This window comes from Corvus moneduloides, chromosome 14, assembly GCF_009650955.1.
Source record: "Corvus moneduloides isolate bCorMon1 chromosome 14, bCorMon1.pri, whole genome shotgun sequence".
Classification (NCBI taxonomy): Eukaryota; Metazoa; Chordata; class Aves; order Passeriformes; family Corvidae; genus Corvus; species Corvus moneduloides.
In genome coordinates, this window is record NC_045489.1 from 2,687,280 (window position 1) to 2,708,385 (window position 21,106).

Sequence of the window (21,106 nt, forward strand, 5' to 3'; positions counted from 1 at the left end):
CCCCAGCCTGATGCACACTGACAGGAGCTTTCTGGGGTTACCTGTTTTCATGCACACTGGGCTGACTGTCCAAGGGATGCTCTACACCTGAGCTCCCTGCTCCTCCTACCAATTCTTTCCTCTCTACACTGCTGTTCGAGTCTGTAACAGCAACGCTGACATGTCAGAAGCAAGAGGAAAGAAAAGATTTAACAGTGTGAGCCAAAGGAATTAGGCAGACAACACTGCTGTCACCGAGCACAAAAAAGAAAAAGACATTCTACAAGGGGAATGACTTAGAAACCATTTAAATATTTCAAGGTAGTGAGGACCTGAAGCCTTTGCTGTGGGCTAATTTTCCATTGAGCAGTTTTGACGTCTGGGCTGTGGGAGCACACGGAGCAGTCTGACAGAGATGAGCACACCGAGCTCCTGTCGCCGGAGATGCGGCCCCTGGAGCGCCGGCTGCTGCTGGACCCAGCACTCCACGGGGACTGTCTGGGGAGGCCTGGCTGCTGTTAATTAACTCGTGAGAGAACTCTATATTGGCTCAAATTGAGTGGGTTTTTATCATAGAATCACGGGCCGGTCTGCAAAACAGACAGATAAACTTAAATGAAATGGGAATTCTTTTCTGCTTTTGTAATCGTCTCCCCTGCTGAAATCAATAGCAAATTCAGTGCTCACAGCTCTGAGAGCCTGCTTCTTTTTGTCCTTATTTTCTCTGAGTGACTTTTCAGCTACATCAGCGACTAACCTCCAGTGTCCGCGCACTATGGCAAAACCGGATCTTTACAAAAATATACAATTTTTTTTTTTCAAGTCTGTCTGAAATCCTACTAGATTAATAGAGTTCTTCCAGTCAGCCAGGTAATCTCAGCAACCCTACTCCACTGCAAAGTCTTGATTCAATTAGAAGTAAGATTTTATTTGCAAACATCTTGTAATTACTTTTTTTATTTTACAGTTGAATACTCCCAGTGGCCTACTACAGGCTGATATACTGGTTTATATGTGGTGAGTTGGTGATGTTCTACTCCATATTAATGGCAATCAGGGAAAACTATCAATAGGCAAAAAATTGTTAGTACCCCTTTCCACTGAGTTACCTTCCAGCCCTGTACCCTGATTTCTGGATACATTATTTGTTCAGGAGATCACGAATAATTAGTGTGGGTTTTTTTGCTCTTAAGTTTCTTAATAAAATGTTGTTTCATAGCTGCAGATACTCAGATCAGGCCAAACCAACCGTCTGCTTTCAGTTGGCTTCAAGCTTGTGAGGCCTCCCTTTGAAGAGATAAAGTAGCAGGTTTTAAGACTGGAGTGCTCAAAACAGTTCAGATATTTATGCAGATGATTCTAATTGCATTTAGAACTCTCACACCTTCTACTCTGATATGGTCTTTTAGTACTGGGTGGGTTTTTTTTTGTTTTGTTTGTTGTTGTTGTTGTTTTTGGTTTTGTTTTGTTGTTTTTGTTTGTTTTTTTTTTTTTTTTTAAATTTACCCAGTCTTTTGTGTTAGCACTCAGGATTACAATTGAAGTTCCATTAAATAAGAAATATATTCAAGGAATGTTTGAATTTACTAAGGCACCAAATAAAATGGGAATATTTTGAGCACAAAGACTCTAAATACTGAATATAACCTGGGTGTGAATAAACTGTAAAAATCTGTTTAGGTGGCTAGTTTGTGTTGAAGACACCAAACCAGGAATAAAGCTTTGTTTTCATTCTGACTTTGCTTTTGAGCCCTAAAGGCTCAAGCTGTGACCTAAGAAAACAGAGCACACCAGGACTCCATGAAAAATAATTCAATACCCATGAACTGTAGGAACAAAATACACACAGAATTCTTATTAATTGCTTCTCTTTAAATAGTTAATCACAGTTGCTAATATTTATTCCTAATTTAAAACACTTTTTTTATAATTAAAAAAAAAAAAACACCAAAAAACAACCTATTTTAATCTTGAGTGTTTTTAAAGCCAAGATCAAACCACGAGCCATATTGCAATATATCTCACTTGTCAATGAAATGAGTGCCTAAATAAGTACCTTCAAGCATATGTATCAGAAGCAGAGTAGCAAATGTGGTTGGATTATATTTATTTGCTTATATTTATTATTGGCAGCTTGTTGCCTGTGAGCAGGAGGTGGACTCACTCCAACCCTTCCCAGCACGGTGGGTGAGGGGAACAAGGTGAATTGCCAACTCCCCTAATAAGACATCTCTGTCAGAGGGTGCTTGGAGACTTTTCTCTCCAGAAATACTCAGGGGAAAGCCTGGCTGCAGATTAGGGTTCGAAACCATGAAAAGAACAAAAAGTGCTGCGTATGGCTCTGCCTGCATTGCTGGGCATTTGGAGGGAACGAGAATTACATGACTTGATTTACTTTACAAAAACTGATTAGTAAAACCCCCTGTGGATTTCTTAACTATACTGTGGAGGGATATAAGATTAGTGTAGCAATTCCCATCATCAAACGTATTTACTGCTAAAATATTGGATTAGTGATGTTGTTATCCACTGTTCCAAGATTATAAAGTGATTCTTTAAAATTGAGCAAAAAAAAAAAAAAAAAAAAAACCCTACGCTCTATCATTTGTAATTAGATTTGAGTCTGAGTGGTTTTGCCTTTCCAGAAAAAGTAATTTTGCTTTAAAAAAACCAAAATGGACTGTGCTCTGCACACAAATAAAGAGAAAATAAAACTTCAGATTTGGAAGAATCCTCTTCTGCTTTTGAGAGACAAATGGTTGCATTTTGTCTGTATCTTACTGCTCCTGGTTGTGATGCTCGGTGCTGTGGAATGCCCCACCTTTACACCAGCTGGTAATAAAGCCCTGTTGGTGTGAGATATGGCTTATTGTAATACACATGAGTGTGCAAATCATCATCCTCAGACACTCAACCCTCCCGGAGAACTTTGAGGAGAAGGTAATCATTGTCTCAGTTTCCACTGACAGCGTGAACTGTGAAGGAGGAAGAGCATGAGGAGAGGGGATAAATTAATGTGTTCATTAAAGTAATTATGCTACATTTGGGCCAGGAAGATTAATGCAGCTGTATCCTGGCTTTTTAGCCATTATCTTCAGTGACTAAAAGCACTTGGAGTTCTTACAATTAATAAACAAATAAAAAGCTACAGCACTAACACCACCTTCTCACATTTTATCCTGTTGAACACCTCTAGGAACCACTTGTATGAAGTGTTTCAGGGAGACACATAATAGACAGGAATGTAGGAGTCACCGAAAGAAAAATCAAATCAGAAATATTCTGCAACTGCAGAGTGGGAGTTTTGTTGTACCTGTCATGCTGGCAAATTTGCCACTACTGCAGTTTAAACTTAATCCTTTTCTTATTGTGGTAAATCCCTATTGTCTCTTTCTAGATTAATCTTCCCAGCAATGATAGAATCAGAGTTTTTAAGGTGGGAGAAGCCCTCTAAGATCATTGTGCCCAACCATTGACCCGGCACTGCTGTGGTCACCACTGAACCGTGTCCCCAGGTGCCACATCCACACACCTTTCAAACACCTCCAGACATGGTGATTCCATCTCCCTGCGCAGCCTAATCCCAGTGTTTTCAGTGAAGAAGTATTTCCTGTCATCTCATCTAAACCTTGGCAAACCTTTAGGCCATTTCCTCTCATCAGTCAGTTGTTATCTGGGAGAAGAAAACAACCCCCTCCTCACCAGAGTCTGGGAGAAACAATTTGTTTCTGATTCAGAATCATGGCAGTCAATATTATTTCGTGCCACTGCCACACAAAATTCAGCATCAGCAACATCAAAAATTTAAACAATCACAGATGACTTTGATTTTAAATTGTCCTGTTTATAATGGACTGTAAATATACAGACTATAAATACATAATCTTAACCGCAGTAGCTCTGAGCAGCCTTGACAGGGTTTATCAGCTAAATGTTTAATCAGGCAAAGCAGCAAAAAACATAACCACAGGAATACATGGTATTTAGCATTTAAATAAAGCTTGTAAACCAATGACAAGTCTATTTGGGCAACTACTCCCACACATGTTCCTTATCTGCAAAGGTCTTGTCCCAAATTTATTGGAACGAGTCTCTCATACTTTATTTTCCAGGCAGTAACATCAGTTTCCATTCACTGAGTTAACAGGAAAAGATGCAGAAAACTACAAGTTAAAAGGCACGGCCATGAAAAACAATTCCCACAATGTCAATGCCACACTGCTCTGTGAACTTATTAAACAACAGCCAAAAACCCCTAAAAACCAAAACTGTAAAATCAAGAACAAAAACACCACCACACAGAAGAAGAAATGAGCCTGACAAAGTGCTACAGCTCTTCTTTTTTTATCTAATTGTGACCTGGCTGCTTCCAAGATCAAACCTTGAGCAAAGAAGGCAAGTGAGAGCCATGGCAGCACAAATGCCTCCCTCCCTGGGCACACAGAGCTCCATTCCTTGTTTCCCCAGACTGTAACCTCTGTGTGAAATTGCCCTGCTGCTAATGGGTACCAGCTTCTCCCCTCCTGATACTGGGGCCAGATGTGGTTCTTTCTGCTCCACTGCCCGCTTGGCCCTGCACAGCAGCCGTGCTCTCGGCTGTTTCACTCCCTCTCTGCTGACAGAGCACATCCCACAGCAGCTCTCAGCACTGAGCAGCTCTGAGCAGCCCAAGCACACACAATGATTTTTTTACTGTTATTATTAAGTAGACAGAAGCAGTGAGCCTCTCCCTTGTGTGCGGGATTCAAAAAACTTTCAGGGAGATAACACCTTTTTGTACAGAGGAATTGGCTTTACTCATGGCTCATTCCAGCAGCTTTTAAATACATTTCTCCTCCTTTTAGAGCTGGGAACCATTTGCTTTATGAGCACCATTTGGATCATTTGCCTGTTACTCATAAAACAGACAAAGCTTTTATCCATGCCATGAATTTTTACTCACTTTATACAAAATACCTAAGGAGGGATTTGCAGTGGCCAGAATTACATCGATGAAAGAATTAACAACTAATTTAATTTTCTGCTACAATAATGGTTCCACCAGTTTTTGATTTTGTTGATTACATTTCTCTTCTCGAAGAAATAAAAAAAACATATTAGTAGTAGCTTCTTTGTATGTATTTGTTTGTAAAACCAGACTTTGTAAAAATTGAAAATAAATAGGAATGACAAAAATATTTTATGAATTTGAATCTTTGTGGTTATTAAGTAAAGCTGTGGCAAATGCAGCCTTCAGAAGCAATCAAACACCACGGTGATGGTCTGAATGCTCAGCAAGAACGATGGTTCCCGTCAGCACTGGGACAGTGCAACAGAATATTTCTTTGACAGGACTGCTGGCAACAGTCACACAAACCACCAAGGAAAAGTGCCTGCAAAATTCACCTCTGTCACCCATGTTGTTCATGCACCAGTGCCCCACTAAATGACAGTCACAGGATCAAACTGCTTCAACAATTCCTCTCTCAACTCGGAAGCCAAAATTCTCTCTCCTATGCCAAAAACCCAAAACCCGGCCCCAGCTCCAAGCTCCTGCTCACACTGTAGGTGAGGAAACAGGAGGAGCCCATCAGCCCTCCCTCAATGCTCCATCAGCTGCACAGGAACTGCTGGAACCAGACACTTCCCTTCAGTTTGTTCCTGCACATGAAGAGTTAATGTCTGCTGTTGACTGAGGACCACAGCAAGCCCCTGCAGGACTGCACACAAACATCATTGATTGTGGACACAGATCGATGAGGCTTAACTATGGTGATTAGCAGCTGCCTGGATGGAGGATTTGGGAGGTTTGGCCATGCAGGGGCTGGAGACAGGACACGCACACTGCACCTGGGAGCCTCTTATCTGGGAAAGAGGGAAAATCCTGTGCTTTGGAGAGCAGCAGCTGGGGGACTTCCCTGCAACACCAGGCTTGCAGATTTGCAGATAGCCATCTCCTCTCTGCATGCACAAATATAAACACCACATACCTGTGACTGCAGGGAGGAATTTATCAGTTGAGAGCTTGTATATTTTAATCAGCTCTATAGATTGGCCCATGGAAGCCTGCACATTGCACCTTATAAAGGAAATTGCACTCAGGCATGAGCAGAGCTAGCAGGAACAGAGGTGTGAGGTTTTTTCGTTTCTACTTCTAAATTCCTATGCTTATTTGCCACAAGCTTCAGGAGTAAAGAGGCTTCTAGAACAAACCCAACTTCTAGGATTTCATATTTGCCTGCTTCTTTTGTTCCCTCACATCACCTCTGAAGCCACATATTCCACGTGCAGTACACTACCCTAATACACAGGGAATAAACAGCAAAAATGGCTCTGAACTCCTGCACATAAAACATTTATAATAAACAATTTGCTCAACTAACTACAAAGGCCAAAACATTCAAACCCACTCTGTGTTAAGAAAGATTTCATACTAATATCCACATTTCTTTATCCCTTCTTGCAAGATTAGTTATTGCTTCATTCTTAACCGGTTAAGTCCTCATGAAGCAAAAGGTTGATCTCTCAAACCTTCCTCTCAAAACAACAAACTTCCACCACTTCATTTCTACACCAGTTTATTGTTGCTCCCAGTTTATTGACACACCAATAAAACCACCAAAGTAGTTCTGTTCTGTTGAGTTCTGCAAAGTTTTTAAGCCCATATGAAGTACAAGCTGAAGGCAAGATAATGCCAGCATTTCTCCCTTAAAAAGAAGCTCAGACTTCAACTGAAGGGGCACCACCAATAGTCTGGGCAGCCAAAAACCCAAACAAATCATTTGGACATAAATAGAAGAACCACAGCTGCAGCATTTCTTTGCAGGTTATTTCCATGAATACTTACAGAAACCACCATTACAGAAAACAAGTTACCAGAAAAGTTGTTCCAGCCTACCTGTGGCTGAGTCCAGGGCTCCAAGGTTGTTTCTTTCAAAGGAGTTTGTGGCCTTCCCACTTCCTTTGTGTGCTTTTAGGAGAGAAAATACGTGTCAATGATTATGTTAGCATTCAGCATTAATTTCCTTTAAGGGAATTAAACAGGTACAAAATCCATACAATAATGTATCAATGTGTCAGGACTGCACACATTTGGAGTAGGTTTTAGGGAACTTTTTTTTTTCCGCTAAGTAACTTATATAGAGTTGCTCTATCTTTCAAGGTGTGGGCATACACACCTTCATCTGTGTGTCCAGATAAAAAGTTCAGACAAAAATATGAAATTATTTGCCTCCAAAGTAGAGCTCAGCAGCAGAAATTCAGAGGGAACTCAGCTCTGGTTTCTCTGTCGTTTCCTGCCCAGGCTGTGTTATGCTCACTGTAACTTAAATGGATGAATCAAAAGGAATTTTATGGAAAACTCTTTTAAAGGCTGCTTCATTTGGTTGTGGAGCCATGTTTTCAGACGAAAGCCCTTGTCTTTCCTTAATGTTCTTCAGAGCTGGAGCCAGGAGACAGAGCAGTTAAAGGCTTTCTGTCTCCTTGACTTCCCACTACTTACAATGTTTTAAGAACGACCACCCCAAATGAAAAATCTGCATAATCAAATAGATTAATGTGGTCTTCAAAGAAGAAGACTTCTGATCCTTCACACTTTGTTTTTTAACAATATCAAAACACCCTGCAATTACTTGTTAACGACTGTAATCACCCTGCTTCAATCATAAATGTGTAAGATATTTGGTCACTGGGATTGAGCATTGAATAGGATGGTGGCTCCTTTTAATTTTCTCCACATGTGTTTCCAGTGAGGGAACTTTACACATTGCTGTAAAGGATACAAGTCTCATATTTCCTTTGTCCCTAAATTTTTGTTCTGTCGTAAAACAGAAACAGTGGCATTCACAAGAGTAAAAAAAAAAAAAAAAAAAAAAAAATATTCCTCTGCTGAAATACTTTTTAAGTAGTACCAGGATTCTCCTCCTCCTGAAATACATCCCTAATATCCTACCCTTTGAACACTGCCTTTGACAATGTCTAATACAAATATATTATCCAGGTCTCACATCAGAGTGATCTAAATGTCCATGGAGACTTCAAGGATTGATAAAGAAAAGGAGAGAGATGCCATTGGATTTTCTGTCACTCACAACAAACTACGGCTGCTTAAAAGGAAGCGTTGTTTTTTTAATACAGAATTTGTGGGCAATTTCAGTTTGCATGGAGCATTCACAGGGCTTCTTTCAAAAAAAAAAAACCCTTATTAAATGGCAGTTGTGTTTTGGCAGGTTGGATTGCCTGTAATAATAGATTACAGGCAACAATTTTTACCATTTTTTGTTATCTTATTTTTTGGGGTAGCAATGGAATATGATTCATTCTTGAAATAGAACAATAAGTGCATTTCAAAAGAAAGAAGAAATAACCACAGATTTAGTGAATGCTAAACAGAGTTAAAATAAATGCATCTGGAAAGGGAAGGTTGTGTTTTTCATGTGTTCAAAAGCAAATGCTTTCTACCTTATAATCTTGCTTTAATCATCAGCCGTCAAAAGGACCCAAACACACAATGAAAATTATTAAACATATCAATTGTGGTGCTAAGATACCATAATAATTCCACATGGGATAGCCTGCCAGGAACTGACATTAAAAAATCACTCTATTTCTTGAGAAATAGTTTTTCTTGGCATTTCACACCAGTTTTTTTATACAACATTTGTCCACTCAGAGAGCCAAGAGAAAAATGAATAAACAAGTGTATGATTATATGAAGAAAACAGAGTCAAAAGTACACTTAGGTGCAACAACACAAAAGTGTTTGAGTAACACTGGAAACCACATTCCAAATCTCAGATATGGCTTAATGAAGCCCCAAAGAACTTAATGATGAATTTTCTTTAGCCTCCTTTACTTCCTGAAATTCCCCCTACCTTGCACCTAAAGAGACCCTCTCACCCCACTCTGGAGATAAACATCAGGAAACGGGGACAACACACAGGAAGAGTGGAAAGAAGCAGACTGCAGGGTAGCTGCTGGTCAGTCAGCAGGCTGCTCCTGGAGCACAGGGAAGGAGGACAAAAGCAAGCAGTAGCTCCTTCATCCCTACAGACTTTCCTCACATGGGAAACATCTCTGTGGCTCTCGCTCCAGCTGTGCACTGCTGTTTCAGAACTCCAGAAATGAAAGGCCCTACACGCAGATCTGCTTTGCCACGGAGAACCCGGGAGGGTATTTGTATGATCCCTTTCCAGCATGGACAAATACCTTCTACACGAGCTGTGAACCCACAGAGGACAGCTGACACCGACCCAGTGCCTGCACCAGTGACAAGAGGCAAATCCTCTGCAGCTCCAGCGTGGCAGCTGCACCTCTCCACGTGTGAAACCTGCTCTGAGCTACCTGCTACTACAGCAGCTGCACCTGGAGTACAGAGAGAGCTCCTTACTCAGCCCTCGCTGAGATACACACACACTGCTAATGGATCACACCAGCAGCACTTTTCCACAAGTTCTCTTTTCTCTGCTATAAAGAAGGATGTAGTAATGAGAGAATCATCCCAGGAGCTTCTTCCTTCCAGCACGGATAAAGAAGCTCTTACTAAAACTGGGAAGTCTCTGGAAGCCTTTATCCCCTCATTTTGCTTGGGGCATCTTCCTGCAGCCTTCTGCAGCTTCCCCAGTTCCTCTGAAGGAACAATAGACTGCACCCACGGTCTTTTTGTTTATGTTCCCTCCACTTCTTCAATTTGACATTTAAGTTTCACACATAGAAGAAAACTGTGCTCATAATGAGATAAAGATGGAATGATTTCAACCTGGATATTACATTATGGTTCCAGCAGTGCCATTAGAGCTCCCTCAGCCCTTGTACACGCAACCAATTACAATTTCTCCAGCAGGCAGGCCTGACTGGTGGAATAAATGAGGTTCTTTCCGTGTCTGACGAGCCACCTGTCACTGCTGTAACAGCCAACTGCTGTTCCATGAGCATGGGGCATACCTGGGCAGCTGATTCTGCTCCTACAGCTCATCCAGCTCCTCCTGACATCTCCCCCTCTGCCAGAGCTGAGGGAGACACATTTTGCTCTAAATCCTTACCTGCCACTCTGTGTCACGGCTGTGGTACAGGCAGCGAGCGAGGCAAAGAAAACCCAAGGAACCACATAAAATCTTGCTGGCTCTGAAAGTTTCCTTTATCTCTGTGATCCCTTTTGTCCACTGGGAAATGCAGTAATTTTGACTGTTCCCCAAGGCCAGGCACTCCTGTCTACATCAAGTCCAATTTTCAGGTATTTTCAATATGAAAAAAGTTTTGGTTTGCTGAGCCATCATACAGCCAGTCCCACCAGTCTTCCACCTGACCACCTAGAAATTACCCTGATCAATGGGGTTAGCAATCAATAAAGTCCAGCATAATAACCAGGCAGTAAAAAGACTGTGCACAAAATATTTTGCTGATATTTGGAATTTTCTGTCTGGTTGTAACAGCAAAAGAAAGCTTTAATATTTAATCAAAGCAGTTATTAATATTTTTTTTAGGGGAAAATGAAACTTATCATGAATATTTCCTGTTGTTTATTAGGAGCAATAAGTTAACAAACATATAATTATTTTTGACAACTTGACAGGTAATATCCAGGCTTCCAAAACCTACCAGAGAAAATTAACTGTAAACCAGATTTTAAAGGTTATGAAAGGCAGTGTTTTGAGTCAGGTATCATTTTTGTCTTTAATGGAATGCTGGATCTGGATGCTTCAGAGTGGTCCTCACTCTGAAACATGAGGGGAGATCTTTGGTGCATCTGAGATAATTCAAACTGATTAGTTTTCATTCTAATACTAAATACTGGATTTGTTCAGCTGGATAGATGCTACCTCCATTCCATCCTGCTTCTCTGTTGACAAGTTTTTGCTTTTCTTCAAAGCAAATCTGGACTTTATTAAGAGTTAAAAAGGAGAAACAAGAAGTTACAACACTACAACCTTGGTTTACCTATTCTGATTTCTGGAAAAGCCCTAGAATTACCTAGGCAGACGCTACCACCGTAATTCTAATGGTTATTGATTGAGAAGCAAAAGCAGACTGAAATTCCAAGATAATACCATGCATTCTCTGGCGCCTTAGGAAACTGCTACGGCAGCATGAAAATTGTCTGACTTCAAGTGTCCCACTCCTGCACTTCACAGGAAAGGAAAAAAAAAAAACCCCAAAACTTTCTGGAACAATCTTAAAACTGAAAACTTACACGGCTTGAAGTGAAATTTAGGAAACAAACAGCAAAAGAGATTTGGTAAGTTGTACATCAGCCGTGTTTACATTATCATAATATAGTTGGGATTGCAAATGTTTATCTATTTGGGGCAACTTCTAACTGCCAAAAGCTACATTTTTAGACAGGAAGTGAGCTCTTTACTATTTTCCTGTCCCACATTTTAATCAGGAAATCGGGTATACTGATTTTACTGTCCAGGCAGAATGTCTTTGCACTGAGACACAGGAACCCTGGAAGCCCGAGGAGGAGATTATCTCCATTAACAATGCCTCCCTCTTGCCTCTAAGTTGATTTCAGGTAATTGGATTCCTGCAGTCCTCTCCTTCAGTCTCCCAAGATCCTTCACATGAAAGGTGAACAGAAGGGTTAATTTTAGTGACAATAGTATAGGTTTATGTAACAGATTGCTAAATCAAATTACTCTGTTCTGAGTTTCCAAGATTTATGTGTTTATAGATAAATAAAGCCACAAGACGGCTGAAATGAAGATGTCCTTAAGGATTCCTAAGGGAAGGGTTTTGCTTTGTGTTCGAGAAACAAAGGTTTGCCTTTTGCCAAAGGACAGAAATACAAATAAATACACAGATAAAAATCCCTTTGTGCAGATATCAGTGAGGAACCCACAAGTCTATAGCCCTGATATGTAATGTAGGAGTGATGGGAACAATTGCTTTCCAGAGTAAACAGCAACCTGGAATCACCACTGACAACTTCTACACTGTTTTTACTTTGGCTGTAACAACTGCAGCTCCATGTCTGAAAGTATCAAAACACCCCATGATGTGGCTCTACACCCTCACAGCAATTCCTTGGGCTCCAAAGCCACAATTTAACCCAGCAAGTCTCTGATGGTGCTGCCAACAGGCAGCTTTTACATTACAAGTACCTCCTCAGAGCTGCAATAAATCACCCAGTGCACATCCAGCATCAGGCCGTGATTTCCAGAGGTGCAGCACACCCACAGCTGTTCCACTATTCCTGTAGGGAAATCAGCCCTTGGCTTACTTATTTCCCTCTTTTGTTCCAATCTATCTCTGAGCCAAGCTGGTGCAGGGCAGCAGGCAGAGGAATGGAAGATAAAGGCAGGGTGTGGGGTGCAGCACACCAGGAATGCTCAGAGGTTTAACAAAGCCTGACATGAGATTTGCCAGATGGTTCTGTACCGGATTGTAAAACTTTAAACTAATCTTCATTTAAGAGTTTTAAGGGCTGTATCCCTCTTCTAAAGCCTCTTGCTCTTTTGCCTGGTTGATTCTGGTAAATTATAGATCAGACTTTAGAAAACTGCTTCCATGAGCAGCGGCTCCTTAAATCTCAGCTAAACCGAGCAAGAAGATTACATGTTATTATGATGTAGCACAGCAGGATTTTTGTACAGCAAACATAATGATGTAGAGAAGGATAAAACTATCATTCTGCACAAGGAGGTCATCCCCAGAAGAACAATGCTCTTTATCCAGCAGGCAAATCCATCCCTACATGGTGAATCTTCACTGGGCAAATGCTTTTTTCTTCATGGCTCTGTGTAAAGAAACCCAACCACAAGCAAAAACCCAAATCTGTAATTCAGGATTCAACAATCAAGCATTGTACCACAAAGGAGATGTCATTAGGGAGAAATTAGTCTAAATACTACTAGAAAAAGTCTCTATTTCAAGGGCAATTTTAGGGTAAATGCATCTTGTTGGTTTTATGCAAGGCGAAAGGATTTCCTGTGAATCCCAAGGGATATGTCAGATAGTGTATGCAGCATTAAAAAATTAAAATGCTCACTAATCTTACAAGCACATATATATACTTTTAATTGTAAATCAAATACAGCTCACGTGGAAAAGCCCAAAGCAAAGTCACTACACTCATGTGGAGAAATTTTTTCCACCTGCTATTTGTATTTGCACTCCTAGACAGTATCTTCCCAGCTGAAACTCCAGTAGAGAGAGAATTGCATATTCTGGACACCACATGATGACAAAGTTGAAGTAGGAACAACAGAGAATAAATCCAGGTGCTCAGTAACCAGCAGTAGCAAAATTGCAAAAAATCAAGAGACTGAAACCACCAAGTTTCACAAGCTGATACAGGAATTTGATACTAGAATTGTGGCTTATCCATCTTTTGAACAGGTGATGCAAATGCTGGAGTCTATTCAGCTCTGAGTCAGCAGCCCATTGAAATTGCTCTAATTTTCTTTTCCTGTACACGAGTTTGAATGCAGTGTAGTAATGTCAAATGAATGACCTCCTTCTCTTTTTTTTTTTTTTTTAATTGAAACATTATTTTCTGCACATGAAAGCTTTTGACTGAAAAGCAATCAGGTGTGATATTCACAGCTCTGGTCTTTTCAAAATGTCATGCACAGGAATTATACGGATTTATCCTAAAGCTCCCTGTAGGAACAGCAGCATTTTGAAATGCCTAAGAAAAATGCCTGTGAGAATATGCTAGTGAAGACTGGTGCACAACTGATTTTATCACATTCAAATTGCAATCAGAGACTGTGTTATCCTTCTGTTTTATCTTGCACATCATTGCTTACAAACTTAAGCAAGTTCCCCAGATTTCAAATATAATAAAGAAATTCTTAATCAATGCACAGTTAAATGCTTTCTGATGTAAGAATGGAGGATTTCCCACAAATTCAGATAATCCTAAAGGAGAAAAAATTACTTCAAATTTCCTAAACACAGAGCTTTTTTTAGTTCATATATATAAAAATCTTAGTGGTAATAGCTGATAAAATATGCTTACACTACGTGTTCTGGCTTGAAAGTATTTACATATATAAAACTAATATGACATTAGATGCTAAGGTATTCTTACACCAAGTGAAAAGGGGGGAAAAAAGAACATCATATCAAACAGCTTGTTTTACTTGCCTGAGCTCTACTTAGCTTTTAAAGAACGAATATAAATGTACACAAATCCGTTTTGCGACTCAGATATAAAGCATCGTGTTAAAAATGTAGTACGTGGTAGCAAAACTACAACATTTTATATTCCTGCATGTTTTCTCCAGAGTTGTTAAAATCCACATTTCTTGTTATATCTTGTCATAAAAATAGTTTTTCTTTCTGTAGGTTATTCAGGAAAAACAGTGGAGCCCCTGCTCGGATCCACCTTGTCCAAATGTGGGGTTTTTTTTTTCTTCCAGGGCTTGTCATTTTCTTTCTCTGTGGCATGACTAAGTTATACTTTACAGAAATCCAGCTTCTTATAAAGAACATTTGCAATTTAAATTGCTCTTTCTCTCTGAACATTAAGTCTGAATTGGATAAAGTTGTTAAAAGCTAAGGCTTCCTAGTTTTTTTACTAATCAAGCAAACCAAAATTACATTATCAGAGTCAGCCAGGAGTAGCGAGGACCTGGCTGCTAGTGAAAGGCCTGAACGGGAATCTCATACACTGATTACAGCCAGGGGAGAATGGCTGACCAACCTCCACACTTTAAGCTTTGAAGTGTGGCAGAACTAAGGAAAATGTGCCACCTTAAATTAGATTTTACCAGAAAGTTGAAAAATAGGCTTACTCATAAAGAGCAGCAAGACTAATCTGCAATTCTCCTGACATTAGACAACATGATCTATAGAAGCCCTGTTGGATCATCAGTTCTTTTCATTTGATGTCATCCTATTTATATTCCTTATCCCCAGCTGTGACTATTCGTCTTCTAAAACATGTTTGATTTTTCTAGAACATATTGTAGCTCTTAGTATATGAAGCAAAATAAAAAGTCAGATCGTTCTTCAGGTGGCAGGAGAGTACCCAGAACAGGCACCCCTACCATAAATAATCCCTCAAGAGATAAAGAAATGTGCTTGGAAATGCTCTTATTTTTCCTTATCATGACTTTGAGTAAATTATTCAGCCTCTATCCTAACCTATGGCACAGAATTCAGACTGGATGCAAAGAATGTGACTTGTAAAAGAGTGAGGAGCAGCAGGAGGCAGGTGGGAGGCCCCCAGGGTGAGGGGAGGTGAGAGTGGCTCCAGCTGCTCCAAGGCACATCGGTGCAAGGAGGATCCATCGCCCACTTAAGCCAAGAATGTCTGGGGGCTGGAGCAGCACAGCTTGGAAAAAATATATGAGTCCTTTGTTACTTTACATGTGGTCAAGACAGAGCCCAAAATCCCCATATTATTCTAGTAAAATCCTTTAAAAATTGTATTACATTCTTGTTAACCACAAACTGGTGCCTGTCAGCCTCGCTTCTGCTTCTTCCCTTCCCTGGACAGCTCTGCACATCAGCCTCCCATCAAGAAAAAACATTACAGATATTCTCTTTCACTTGTTCTTAATGGGAAAGCCCCATCATGTTTCCCCCAATACTCCTGTGTTATACCAACCTCATCCTACCTCTTTGTCAGAAATCCCTTCTGAAGTCACAGGAAACATTCTACCTTGATGTCACAGGTTTTGCTGCAGTTTGCTGTCAAGGGAATAGTCATTCTATTTCAAGAAGAATCATAAATTTATAACTATTGTCTTTTTTCAGCTAAACATAAATAATAACATTACAGAATTATTTCTCTTGATGACCTATATAATGTGTCTGCTATGCTGCCTTTCTGAAAGAAGGTAACATAAAATTCATCAGAAGCTTCAGCAGGCTGGGGAAGCTGCACTGAATAAAGAGATTTTGGAGGTCCTGACAGAGTGAGGGCCAAGGCCCACCAGTGCCAGAATTTCCCTGGCTCCTAAGTGCCTCCATAACTATGGCAGATTTGTGTCCTTGAGGCATGGAGTCAGGACAGGAGTGCAGATCAGACAAGCTCAGAAGCATTCTCAGAGGGGTTTGAGGCTTTGTACTTTGAAGGGTTTATAGGCCCCCACCAGGGATATTTCAGGGAAATTCTTATAAGATAGACAAACTCTCATTATATTCTAGATATCATTACAAGACTCCTTGGCCCAGATATTGGGTTGGCTTTACCTGTCAAATATTTAATACAAGAACTACCTCTGTTTCATCTGTGATCTTGTCCCTGCTCTGACCAGAGATTTGCTCAGAGCAGTGTCAAGCAGCAGAGGCAGAGGTCGCCTGCTCCTGTGGTGGCCAGCACTGAGTGTCCCCTACAGCAGATGAAGCCACACAATAAAGTTACAAAACAGAGTTCACTTTGAACCACCCCCTTGTTTATTCTGCAGAAAATAATGCATCCCAGTGGATGAAGGAAAACAATGTCACTATTGTCCCTACTGTTCTTTACACAGAGCTCTTATCTGTGTTAAGGAAAATGGCAATTTGTTTATTGGGGCAACTGCTTTCATTCTTCCAGATGACAAACTCCAGGAATAACTTGAGCTCTTAGAAATCATTAAGGCATCATTCTGATGCAAGTTGAAGTGTTTGCATATCTCACATGAGAGATCTGCAAATAAACACTTGGAACATGTGAAAGCAAAAACCACGGAATGCGGCCATCACTGGATTTTTAAACTGTTTACACTGAATTCTTACTCGTCTTCGATTAAGCACACATTCAGTGCAATAGCATATGGCAGTGAAATCAGACATAGAAACTGCTTTTATTAAATTAAATACTTTCATGAAAGTGTGTTGCTCTGTCCAGATGCACCAGACTGGGAATAGCTTCACTTATAAAAATTGTAATGCAAGTCTTGTAGGGTCTTCTCTAATACCTACAATGTATGTATTCTGTAAAAAAGCATTCTGTTATCTCTGGATTACTGCACTAAATCTCCTGGTGTGAATTCTTAAGGAATTCTTCTTAAGGAATATGAAACACACTCACAATTTACATCACAGCAACCCTTAAACCTTATCAGATTATGCTCCATATTTTTTATTATTCCAGCTCCTACACCTCACGGATTACTCGCTGAACTGAAAGATCTAAACCTGCATCAAGTGACTTTTCTAGCGACAGTGGTTCAAGGATCAAGCAAGAAAAAAAGCAAACGAAAACCAAACCAAAACCCCAAAGCATCAAACCCAACAAAGTAACTCAAAATCTTCTGGGTCTGTACTCTTTATTTTTCCAGACTGTTTGATCTTTTAAATGCAAGTATAGCTTTATATTTTGTGTGAATTGAAACATAATCATCAAGAGAAATCAAACAAAAGATATCGAAACAACCTAAGTAAGGATTTGTTCCACAATCCTTTAAGTATTCTTGTCATTTCCGTTACAATGTAAATAAAGATAAAACACCTTTATTACAAGGATGTAAAGATGTTACGATATATCTCTACATATATAAAAGCCTCAGAATTCAAAGTTAAAAATAAATTTTTTCCTTTCTTTACTCTTCCAGGCTTATCTCAAAGGGAGCAGTTGGGAAGAAAGAAGAGGCCGTGTAACAGGGGTTGACTGAACCAAATGGAATTTTCCAGGCAGTGACAAGCAGGGCAGACAGGCTGGCTGTGCTCTCTGCAGCTGAGAGCTGCTCGGTGTGAGTGAAGTGGAGCTCAAAACCCCAACATCACGAACCTTCCACATCCTTCAAAACTCCCATGTCCAGCTCTGATGCAGCAGTGGCACATGGAACCTGTGCTGACAACAGCCCAAAAATTTCAGCACATTCTGTTTCTTGAGCGAACAAAGAGTCGGAATGAAAAAGAAAATGAGAAGAACGAAAATGTCACCGCTGCTCAGTCAGTGAGTCACTGCTGACTAATGTATTAACTGAGGAGCCCAAAAAGACAAACCCTTTGAATCAGGGAATGAAAAGACATTTGTTCTCCTTTGTAGACAAACACTGATTATACTAGGGAAATTTAACCACTGCAAATAGAAAAATCACAGCTAAAATGATTAATAAAATGGTAAATGACATACAAAGGAAATGACATAAAAGAGTTCCCTCAAAACCACCTGCTTAGGATACACAGCAAAATGAGCATGTGTCATGCAACTGATGTGAGACAAAAGATCAACAGCAATGGAGGAAGACTTCTGGGAAGCTGAAGATCAAATAAAAAATGTAAAACTATTTTTTGTGCTAAATATGTATGATAAACGTCAACTGCAAGACAACAGACCTAATCCTGCCTTGTTCTGAATCCTGAGAGTGAGGAATTTTGCATAACCCTGCATCTCTCTTTCGTGGAAATTCTTCAGGAAATATGTTACATCAGTGGATTTTTAATCTCTTTTTAAACAATCTTAGCAAGGCCAATAGCAGTAAACAGGAGACAGGAAAATAAATGTAATATGTCATGAAACTTTTCTAACACATCAATGAACTGCACTACAAATTCAATTGTCTGTCTCTCTCCTCGTACCCAAGTCATCACACAGAGAATCTAGGCTCATCTTTACCAGACAAAATATCAATAATACAGAATTCATAGTTCAACTTCCATTCAGATTATGTCTATAAATGCAGGAACTATGACACAAACATATCATCACATTATTAAAAAACCCAGAAAAAACTACTGTGGAAGTAATTTTTCTACTTCTCTATTTGCACATTTTTTCCTACATTTACCTCTTACTTTAAAGAGATTCTCTGCTGTAGAGATGTCACTGATATTCACTTTAGGGGAACCAGTTTCTTTCAGCAAAAAATAGTGTGGAAGAATCTTATCATCATAAGCTAAAATGTCTATAAAGAAAATTACACAGCTCAAGTAAATCCTTAAATAGTTATCTCCTTACAAAAGTTTAACATGATATCTCAGCCAGAAATCAGACCAGCTTTAAAAAATGGTAACATTTCCCACCCAGAAACACATTTGAATTTGATTTTTTCCTTTCCTTTACTTTCTCAGTCCTTATGATGCTCTCTCTCATTTATATAATCTCTTCAAGCAATTTTCTGCCAACAATTGGCTTCTTTAATTTACCTCTATCATAAATTCCCAACCACGAGAGTAGATTCTTTGCTGCTTTAGATCTGCATTTAATTCCACATTCCTTCCTTTCATTTCACAGATGTCCACCTTTATCTACATCATTTTACTTTGGGGTATCATTTAACTTAGCCCTCCCTCACCAGAAGTCCTCTCAGACCCTCCCACAAACTTCTGGCTTCAGTAAATTGATTTGCTGTCTCCTCTAACTATCCTCCACAACAAATCAATCCCTTGACTCTTGCAACTTTTCTGAAGCCTCACCTCTTGCCTTCAAGAGGAAGGCTGTAATCACCCTTTATTTGCATTTCTCCGTGGCAATGAAGAAAGATTGATTTAGGATTAAGCATTTGCCATCACAGCTGGGTTCAGAGAGAGCCAATTGACCCCTCAGTCCTCCCAGTCTCGCTGCCATTGCTTTCCATCAAAGCTGGAACATGGTTGGAACACTGAGACTCTGCTGCCGCACGCAAAGAAGCTCCTCAAACCCACCCTCTCCACACAGATCCACCACAGTGAGGACTTCTCTTAGGAAATGCCTTTCCACCTCACTTTGGGAATACCTCTTTCACTTTGTTCCCTTTGCCTCACTGCTAGAGTACTACAGAAAAAAAAATAAAACAACAGCTCATCATGAAAAAAAATTAAAAAACAGTATCTAGGACTTAATCTCAACTGACTGATTACTAGAATCAGCCACACAAAAATGCAGTTAAAAAGCTCTACTTTTTAAGAGTAACTTCTGTACACCAACAATCCAGGCCATAATTAAGACTGAGCTGCTCAGACTTCTTGAGCAAGTCCATAACTTCATATGAGATGGTTTTGTATTTTGGGAAGATCACCACATCATCAGAGAAGTCAGAGATGGGAAGAAAATGGATACAGATACAGTAAACATATCTCTCCTACAGAAATATTAGAATGAGTGGTGTTGTTCCTCTTAGAAGAAAATGAAAACAGAGGATCTGTGTACTGACACCCAGGTGTATTTGTAGGTCCAGTAAGTTATACGGTGACTGCTCACAAAATTCTAGTTGAAGTGGAGGGATTAAATTAAATTATTATGTTGGTTTTTACAGGAATAATCTTGTGCGCTGCTGGTTGGAGTGCTGGGAACATCAGGGATTTCACAACATGGCATTAAAGAGCAACAATATTCAGAGCTATAATAATTAAGACAAAATAAACATGATCTCCAGAGAGCAGTGCAGAACCTTATTTTCCAGCACCTTTAAGCTATTCTAGGCTGTGGGAGTGAGATCTTTATAAGTGATAATTCCACCCTATGGCACTTCCAACACATTTTTCATAAACAACTCACATTTGCCCGTGTTAGTTCTCGTGTACTTTACAGTTTTAGCAACACAGCGTTTCTTGTTTCTGCAGATTTGCATTTGTCCACACACATTTGATGTGAGCTGGCAAACCCTGGCTCATCTCCAGGGCCAAGCAGCCCCGGAGCAGCACAAGATCTCCTGCTGACAAGAGAGCTCTGCCAAGATGTCACCGTGTGTGCTCCACTGACTTAATTTCAGTAAAGTCAGAGCTCTGAGGACACAACTCTCGGGGTGTGGGCAGGGCACAGCACTCCATGGTTCTCATCACAACCCACGCCCGAATCGCGACGGGCTCATGACCATGGCACCAGCAAAACCTGTGGAATCACTGAATCATTCAACAGTTGCTATTCCAGTAAGTTACACAGCATGGAAAACTGTTTTTCAGCAATAATACAAGTAGTTACAGGAGGAAGCCATTAGGCAGGAGCAGGACATGTGCTGTCCTGTCGTTGCAGGGTGTGTTGTGACGGTCAGCTTTCAACCCCACGTTTCTGACTCTCAGAGAGATCAACTGCAAGTTTCATGAGAGAAAGCTCTAAGTTGCAATAGTTTTAACATGAAGTAAAAATAAAAAAAAAGTATTTCAGAGAATTTAAAAGAAAGACAAAATTAAACGTGCTGGGGCATTAGGGTCAGCTCCCTAATGCACAGCACACATTCACTAGCGCAAAAAGCCTTTACGGTTTCCTGAGGCTCAACATGCTCTTTGCTGCTTTTAGATGTCAACAGGTTCATCCTAACCATGCCCTCAGCATTCCTAAATCACAATC

The 21,106-nt window shown here is 40.1% G+C and overlaps 1 protein-coding gene across 2 annotated transcripts in view; it reads right to left on the minus strand.

The window, feature by feature from the left end:
- The window catches only part of PCDH11X (protocadherin 11 X-linked), a 438,322-nt gene that overhangs the window by 231,142 nt on the left and 186,074 nt on the right, over window positions 1-21,106 (minus strand). For both annotated transcript variants that reach the window (XM_032123757.1, XM_032123756.1), the window contains one exon: window positions 6,857-6,928. In XM_032123757.1, coding sequence (XP_031979648.1) covers window positions 6,857-6,928 — 72 coding nt within the window. The remainder of the gene's footprint in view (window positions 1-6,856; window positions 6,929-21,106) is intronic.